Source organism: Brassica oleracea, chromosome C2, assembly GCF_000695525.1.
Source record: "Brassica oleracea var. oleracea cultivar TO1000 chromosome C2, BOL, whole genome shotgun sequence".
Taxonomy (NCBI): Eukaryota; Viridiplantae; Streptophyta; class Magnoliopsida; order Brassicales; family Brassicaceae; genus Brassica; species Brassica oleracea.
In genome coordinates, this window is record NC_027749.1 from 23,233,212 (window position 1) to 23,242,885 (window position 9,674).

At 37.4% G+C, this 9,674-nt stretch overlaps 1 protein-coding gene across 1 annotated transcript; it reads right to left on the reverse strand.

Moving 5' to 3' along the window:
* Window positions 1-297: 297 nt before the first annotated feature.
* Window positions 298-1,017, reverse strand: LOC106323752 (glutathione S-transferase T3-like). Its single transcript, XM_013761827.1, has one exon. The coding sequence runs from the start codon at window positions 1,015-1,017 to the stop codon at window positions 298-300; it is 720 nt and encodes a 239-aa protein (XP_013617281.1).
* Window positions 1,018-9,674: the final 8,657 nt, after the last annotated feature.

Genomic DNA, 9,674 nt, shown 5'->3' on the forward strand with positions numbered 1-9,674 from the left:
CATTAAACATTAAAAAACAAAACAAGAAACAAAGAGTTACCAAAGATAGGAACAGAGAGTAAAACATTAAGCAGATACATCATCATTTCCGACCAACCGAGACTTAACAAGAAACAAGCAACAGAGAGTTAAAATGCTAGACTTAAGCAGCTACACGTACACTAATACTAATTAGACATTAAGCCACTGATGAGATTCTTCTTGAGGGCTTCTTCATAGTCGGCTAGAGGTTTTTTTTTTTGCAATAAGAGAGTCAAGTAGACTCATCTTCGATAACCTATCCTTCATTGCCAAGTCCTACTGTTTAATGTCCCACATTCTCTGAAGCTCATTCAGCGCATTTTCCTCTGCCATAGTCTCCTTACCACGGGCCTTTGTAGCCTTCACACCGTCGGGACGCTTGGATTCAGTAGCCTGAGAGCTTGATGAATCTACACCATCATCACACTTCCTCTTCTTAGAGCCTCCATCGTTTTTGGCAGTGGCAAGGTCACACCACTTCTGATCGTTCCTTAACTCCTTCCAAGCATGCTCAAGGGTGAATTTCTTCTTGTGGTTTTTGTAGAATATTTCATGAGCTCTTTTCAGGACATCATTCTCATTGCATCCGCTACTTTTCTCTCTAGTTGCGGCTTCATAACACCCACAGAACTTGAAAACCAATTCGTTAATCTTGTGCCACCGTTGCTTACAGTGACTAGCCTCTCTCTGTTCGCAGCCAACAAGCTTTGGACTTGCCCCAAAGTAAGCTGCGATTCTCTTCCAGAAGGCGCCTGATTTTTGCTTGTTGCCAACCACTGGATCTTTACTCGGGTTTAGCCACGAGCTGATCAACACAACATCTTCTGTGGGAGTCCACTTTCTTCGTTCCCGACGCTCGCAAACATCATCAGTGCGTAAAAGAGGAACTTGAGATGAAGATAGTGTACTGTCTTCGTAGTTACCAAATGAAATACTTTGTTGGCTATTAAGTAGCTCAACAAAGTTTGAACTCTGCGTAAATGGATTATAATCCATCTCCACATCACGCTCAAATAAGAGAGAAAAGAAAAGCACAATGGTGAAGAAGTGAGAGGAGAAGGAACACGGTCTGAAGAAAGAGGAGAAGGAAACATTTTTTTATAAACTGAAGAAAGTATCAATGTATTGATCACAAACCAACCATTACTTCCTATCCGAGTGGACATATATCTAAAACATTAAACACAACCATAACCTAACACAATTTATTATCTTCAAACCATCCATATCTATCAAACCATAACTTCAATTTATTATTTTAACAGAACCATAACCTAACGCAAAGAGAAAGTTTTTATTCAAACATATCAAAGAGAAAAGTTTTATTCAAACAATCCATATCTATCAAACCATAACTTCAATTTATTGTTTTAACAGAACCATAACCTAACGCAAATATAAAGTTTTTATTCAAACATAGCAAAGAGAAAGGTTTTATTCAAACAATCCATATCTATCAAACCATAACTTCAATTTATTATCTTAACATAAAAATAACCTTACGCAATCATCACACTACACTATCCATATTACCGACGATTCAATACATTCAAAACAATAATCAATCGCAGCATAATCAATCGCAAACCACCAACGAATATAAACAATGCTTTATTCAATAGGATCAGAGTAAAGATGAAAGTTTTACCTGTCTGAACAGTCGTAGGCCTTTTGTTGCAGCTTGATACGATCCTGGATCATGCCTCTTCATCCATCTATGTAACGACACAAAGACAGAAACATTAAAAAAAAATTAGTATATCAATTTTTTACGGTTCACGAACAAGAACCGGCACAATCAAAGACATGCATAGTTGAATCAATCAAAGCATGCATAGTTGAAAGAATCAAAGACACGCTTTACCTTTTGATTCCCTTGAGAAACAATCGCCGACTCTCCCTCGTATCAGAGAGCCACCACGGGAGAGAAATCACTGTTTCCTTCGTCGAGGATAGCCACCGGCTGAAAGCTCGCCGTTTTCCATCATCGACGAGAGACACCCATAGAGACGTCGACGAGAGCCACCGAGAAGGCGAGAAATCGCCATTTTTGTCGCCAGAGGAGAGGAACCGAAAAGAGAAAGAAGAGAAAGAAAGAAAAGAAATTGACTCCACCTTTCCTTCACCCAATAGCGTAGTGCCACGTCGTACTTAAGAACTGTGCCTTCCAGCACTACATTTGGAGTTGTGCCTTAGCTTTAATGCGTTTTTCCTTCTGTGTTAAAGATGCTCTTAGTAGTTTATGCATGTGCCTGTTTTTTACGTTTAAGTTCATACAACCATTCTGTGTTTGTAACAAATTACAAACTTAGATGTATAGCCAAATACAATCCACATTATTATTAATAAATTAATACTAATCTTATAAAAGAAACAAACTATGCAATAGCTAAGCTTCATATGCTAACATTCTAAATTTTTATGTTTCTTAGTTCTAATATAAAGAATCTTATAGATAAGCATTACTTGGTGTAATCAAACAAAGAACAGGTACGTAATGTAAAGTTCTAAACACAACATTTAGCAGGTTAAGTTATATATAATGTGTATATATATATAGGGGAAAAAACTAGTTTAACCCTTATTTATCAACTAATGACTAGTTTAACTCTAATATTATTTTAATTACTAATTTGTTTTTCATACCTAATTTACCCCTATTTCCTTTGTTAACAAAAAAAGTAATTACGAAAATGCCATTACTGAATTTTAGAAATATTTGCGATTTTGCCATCCACAGACTTATTTTGTCTACGTTTTATGTAGCCACAGACTTAAATATTTTTTATTTCAGCCACAGATTTATTTAAAAATATATAGACTTAATAATATTTCTACAGACTTGTTATTACAAATCTGACATGTTTGGTCACAAATTTATTAAATATTGACAAATTTACTTTATTTGGCCACAAATTTACTTAATTTGAACAGATTTACGTAAGATTTGATAGATTTATTTTTTCTATAGCCACAGATTTACTTGTTTTTGACAGATTTAATTTCGATTTGATTGATTTATTATTCTTAAGCCACAGATTTACTTAATTTTGACAGACTTAGTTAAGATTTAATAGATTTATTTATACTTTGACCACAGATTTATTAGAATTTGACAGATTTAGTTAGAATTTGATAGATTTATTTATTATTTGACCACAGATTTGTTACAGTTTGACAGATTTGTTTAAACTTAAGCCACAGATATATTTATGACTTGGCCACAGATTTTTTTTAATTCCCCTTAACCAAGTTATTGCAAACCAGATTAAACCATTTAATTCTGAAATTATTTCATATACCAGTAATTTCACTTGATTTAAACCAAAACGTTTTAAACCAACCATAATTTGAATCAAAAGCATGTAAACCAAATTTTATTTAATTAAACCAAATCCAACTTAATTTAAACCAAACAAAGAGAAAAGCCCTAATTTAAGAATCACTCTTTTACACGTGATTACCTTGGTCAACGTTAATGGCGTTTTCAGATTGACGTTTCTTTTCTTCCTTCTTCTCTCATGGCACAAATAAAAATTGTTTGTGGTCATTGGATACTTGGTAAAAACAAATGGTTATTTGGTGTTGACAAAGGAATGAGGAGTAAAGCTATAGCCATAGAAGACAAAACAAGTTATGATGATTTTGTTCATATGGTGATCAAAGAGTACAAGGTTAATGAACAGATTTACGACCTGAAATTGAGCTACATGTTTCCCAAAGAAGCTTTTGTTGACATTACCCCAAAACACACCGCCTATAGATATTAAAAAGCAGAGGCAATTCACTGGATTTTTAGAACAGCTCAAAACAGAGGCAATGCAAATATGTTTTAATATTGGCTAGCTGAATTTTTGGAACCGCTCATTCTATTTCTGTTTTAAAATTTATTAATGAAATATATTAGAAATGGTAATATTGTAATAAAGAAGAACAATTAAGGTTATTTGGTCTTTAGCCACCTATACTAACATGTGTTGATGATGTAGAGTTAGATTAGTAATTAACAAAAAAAGTATAGTTATTCTGAGTAATTTTTTCTTATTACTATTCAATCAATAATTATAAAAATAATTAGAATATGCAAATGCTCTTCATAATACTCTTTTCTCAACGTTTTTATATTGAACTTTTGATAGAACACTTTAAAGTCGCAAAACTTTATGTTAAAGTCGATCTTACAAAACCTCTCCCACGCAAGGTTATCTCTGGGTTTTCTAACGGCAAGGAGACAGAGATTGCAGTAAGCTATCCTTGGCTACCATTGAAGTGCGAGCTGACAGAAAGTATGGCCATTCGCAATAAAAGTGCAGATCTCAGTTGGGTATTCCTTCAGATAAGAGAAGGTCTAAGAGTCATGTACCTGCGGGTAATAAAACCAGGAAGAAATCAAGACCTACCAGATCAAAGCTTTCCTCTAAAACAGTAACTCATCGTGCTATGCCATCAGAGCTGAAGAAGGCGAAGTATCAGGCGAAGCCAGTGAGGATCCCATACCTCCTGCGAGTCTTAAGGAAGTACTGCCAGGTGATTCGTCACCCGTAAGTAAGTCTGCTGATCATCCCGCTCTAGGAAAGGAAGGTTGCAGCCATAATCTTGCAGAAGATCATGATGTTGTTCATGGAGAACCTCATATAGAAACACACCCTGAGAAGGAGCAGTTTCTGATGGGTTTTGGAGATAATCAGCATAGCAAGAAGGATGCTGAAGACCCTTTCTTTTTGGTTAATCGCAGGAAGAGCGGCCGCATGGCCAAATCATCTCAATAAAATCATATGTCGATGTTTTTTGCGTGAAATGTAAGAGGGCTGAATGGAGTACGACGCCACACAATGGTCAAAGACTGGATTAACATCCATAAACCTCTTTTTGAAGCGTTTTTGGAAACGCATATCCATAGTAGTAATGCAGCCAGAATAAATGATGCTATACTGGTAGTTTGGAAGTCTTTTGGGAACTACGGGCATCACAGTTCTGGTCAGATAATTGTTGTTTGGGACCCTTCGGTCTCTGTATTTATCTACAAGGCTACAGAGCAAGCTGTTACATATGGAGTTCACATTTTGTCGGAGAACATAAATCTTACTGTCACGTTTGTGTACGGGTTCAACGTTGTTGGAGAGAGGCAGGCGTTGTGGAATGAACTAGTTGAGATAAGTGATACCCCAGCGTTGCAGAATTCTACTTGGACCGTCCTTGGAGACTTTAATAAGATTTTACGCTTGGCTCACCATTCGGGTTATCCGTCTCATGTGGTTGATTCAAGTGGTATGCAGGAGGCTAATGAGGCTTTGCAAGATGCGGGATTGTTTGAGGCTCAAGCAAAAGGAACACCTTTCACGTGGTCGAATAATAATGACCAGGACCCAATCTCCAAGAGAATTGATCACACTCTCGTAAACCAAATTTGGGCAGATCATTTTCGTGATTCATATGCAGATTTACTCGAGCCGGGGCAATCTGATCATTCGCCGTGCATAGTCAAGGTTCCATCATTGAGGCGACAAAGCAGGAAGCCTTTTAAGTTCTATCACCATATCATCGATCACCCTGACTACAACTCTGCTGTTACTGCTGCCTGGAACCCGGGATCAATCACAGGCTCTGCCCAATTCAAACTGGTCAGGACGATGAAAATGCTTAAAAAAGATCTAAGAGGAATCAACAAGCGGCACTTCAGTGGTATTAGTGAAAGGGTGAAGGGGCAATCTGCTAAGGTAGTGGGTTTGCAACGTCAGCTTCTTACTCAACCAAACTCGGCCCTTGCGGGAAAAGAGTACATGGAGAGAGACAAGCTAAACCTTCTCCTAAATGCTGAGCAGAAATTCTTCAGACATTGATCTCGAGTAAGATGGGCTGTTGTGGGAGACCGAAATACTTCCTTCTATCACAACACTGGCACACAGAGGAATTCTAGAAACCATATTCATTTTCTGAAGGATGAAAACGATAACTTCCTGGGATCAACTGCTGACATCAAGGCGCACTTTGTTACATATTTTCAGGGTATCTTAGGGGAAACTGATATGCCATTGTCTCCTTCCAGTGTAGAGTCCTTGAAAGATTTGCTTCTCTTCAGATGTTCGGAGTTGTCGAGAGCGTATCTGAAAAGGGAGGTTCTTTCAGCAGAGATCAAGGGAACAATATTTGCAATGCCTCTGAGCAAGAGCCCTGGTCCGGATGTGTACTCAGTAGAGTTTCTGAGGGCGTCATGGGACACTGTTGGGGAGGACATAATAGTTGCAGTCGCTGAGTTCTTTCGGAATGGGCGCTTATTAAAAGACCTGAACACAACAACCATCGTACTCATTCCAAAAACTAGCGCTGCGTGTAGGCTTGGGGATTTTAGGCTGATTAGCTGTTGTAATCTGGTTTATAAAGTCATCACAAAGATTATAGTGAACCGCCTAAAGTCGATTCTTCAGTCGAGCATTAGTAGAAATCAGGCTGCTTTCCTAAAGGGTCAAAGTTTAGGAGAGAATGGTCTCCTCGCGTCTGACCTGATAAGGAACTATAGATCTTCCTCATGCCCAAGAAGATGTATGCTTAAGGTGGACATAAAAAAGGCGTTCGATACCATTTCTTGGGACTTTATAATTAAACTGCTTGATGCACAGGATTTACCACCTTTGTTTGTCACTTGGATTCGGGAATGCATTACTTCCCCTCGCTTTTCAGTGGCCATCAATGGAGAGTTAGCTGGATTCTTCCTGGGCATGAAGAGGCCTCGTCAGGGCGATTTTATCTCACCTTATTTGTTCATTATGGCGATGGAAGCGCTATCTAAATTACTAGATCAGGCTGTGGAGGCAGGCGGCCTTAGATTACATCCAAGCTGTCAAGAGCCAAGAGTTACTCATCTCTTATTTGCAGACGATCTGTTGGTGTTTTTAGATGGCTCTAGGCATTCCATTACTAGCATTAAAAAGGTCTTGACAACATTTAAAGAGTGGACGGGTCTGGATATGAATGTAGCAAAATCAGAGATCTTCTTTGGGGGTTTTTCTGAGATTGAAGCATCAGTTATTGCTGATATATCTAGATTTCGAATTGGAAGTTTTCCTACTAGGTACTTGGGTCTGTCTCTTAACCCGAGTAGGATAAGCTACGCTACCCTGCAGCCTTTTCTGGAGAGGATTAATTGTTGGACGGTTAAGACCCTTTCATTTGCAGGAAAAGTCACCCTTGTAGCCTCTGTCATACATGGCATGGTCAACTTCTGGAGCTCGGTCTTTGCTCTGCCAAAGAGATTTTATGAAAAAATTGACTCATTGTGCTCACCTTTCTCTGGAAAAATAGCACTACATCTGCTGTTGGGGCAAGAGTTAGTTGGGTAAATATCTGCAAACCTAAGCTTGAAGGAGGTCTCGGGCTGAGAAGGATGGAGGAATATCATAAGGTCTTCGACCTAAAACGGGTGTGGAATTACTTCTCTTTCTCAGGGTCCTTATGGGTGGCCTGGCTGCATTCAAATGTCTTCAGAAGGAAGTGTTACTGACCACAACTGATTATCAGCGCTTTTTTCCTACTGTAAGGAGTATGCTTAAATGAAAAGACACTGTCTCTGAATTCCTAAGATGCAGTATTGGTGATGGGAAGTCAGCAAATTTCTGGCATGATTATTGGACCGATTTAGGGCTTTTAATTCAGGCATTTGGACAGACTGGTCCCCGTTCTCTTCGGTTGGGACTTGAATCTCATGTTTGTCAAGCAGCTCGGAATGGTGATTGGACCCTGCCTCATGCTCGTTCTGATGTGGCTGAAACGCTACAGATTGTTCTCACTACCATGTCTCTACCTACGCCTGGAAGCCATATCTAACAATGAAAACAAAAAAAATTGTTACCATGAATGCTAGTACAAAAGCGAGTATTTGTTGTAATCAAGAGAATGAGGATTTTCACTCAATCAACCTCTTGGCCAAGGCTCTATACCCAGTACTACAATAGATTATCTGTCAAACCAGTGAAGACATCTAAGATTCTTTATCTTGTTTGGGGTCATAGAAAACATGTAAGATCAACACTAAAACTAACCACTCTCTAAAACTCATAGCATAATTTAAAAGTACTACCGATTGGTGAACAAAAGCGTGTGTTTACCTTAACGAAGGGATAACTATCCTTAATCTGATTTCAAGTCTTCTTGCTAAAGTTATTTGGAACCATAAATCAGTTTGGATTTTCAGTAGAGGAGACGAAAAGGATGACAGGTGAAACAATGGTGATTCTCACCGGAGAGTTCAAGAGCGGAGATAACAAGACGCCAAATCGAGCTTTGTCGGAGGAAGGGTTGCAAACACTCGCCAGAGAAATCAAAGCCCTCACAATGTCGATGCTACTATCAGAGGAAGAAAATCAAACCGCTAGCGACATCTCCTTAGGCGAACCCTAGGTTTTGTTATTGTGAATGTTTATTTTTGCTTCTGTCGACGTACGACGACGAAAGGAAAACCTTTTTTTTTCTTTAGTTTTTAAATTTGTTAATGAATTAAATTGATAATGGCAATATTGTAGTAAAGAAGAATTATTGGGGTTATTTGGTCTTTATATACCTATATTCAGATTTGTTGATTACATAGAGATAAACTAGTAATTAACTAAAAGATTAGAGTTAATCTGAGTAATTTTCTCTATATATATATATATGAATATTTCATATTTTTGTTATGATTTTAATTTTTGTTCTATAGATACATGATAAATATATGCAATGCAAGCGTTATGATCAAAGCTGAGCTATTTTTATATGTTTGATGTCATATATGTCCCAAATTGTAACCATATGATTTGAGTCTACTGTAGATCTGTCACCTTCCAGCTTTGTACCAAAACGAAAAAACATGAGAAAAATAAATTAAACAAACAAAAGAGATATTTTCACTACTCCTATATATCTCACAGATGAGGCCAGCAGGATTATATAACTCACGACCAATGTATCTTTTCTCTTTTTCTTTTCTGTGTCGTCACGACCTATGTATCTAAGCTACCAGCCTACCATATGTAATAATTGGTTATAAATAAAACTTTTCGAGTTTCTATTTTCTTTTGCGACCATCTTTATGTGTAAGACTGTTGATAATTATTAATATATAAAATGATTTTCATCAAATTTATGTTTCTTCTTCTGATAAAAAGAAAGTGGGCCGAAAAGGAACTAGAAAGCTTTCCGTATCAAAGTCGAAAGTTCTGAAAAATACACAAAAGAAAGTGGGTTAAGATCCTTCTCCTTGCATAACGACTCGTTTCTTGTTTTAGTCGGCTACCATGTTCGCCTTTGAAATGGGTCGGTTCGACGGATTAAAGGCCCCACTTATCTAAAACAATTAGCCAGGAAGCCCACAACAGCCATATGTGAATATGTATCAAACAGGTTATTGGTAAAAGAATTCTCCGACAACTTCAAAAAAATTTTGAGATTGTTATGAAATATCTTATAATTTATAGTATCGAAAAATTTAAATAAGAGTAGAATTTAATATCCGTAGGAAGCAAATAACACAAGTATAAGGGAGAGAGTTTATTATAAGGAAGAAGAAGAAGATGTAATGGTTCTTTGATTATAAACTCTTGTTCTTGTTTATGGTGTACAAAAGAGTGAGATGAGTGATGGTATTTATAGTGAACAACAATACATAAAATAACAAAGAT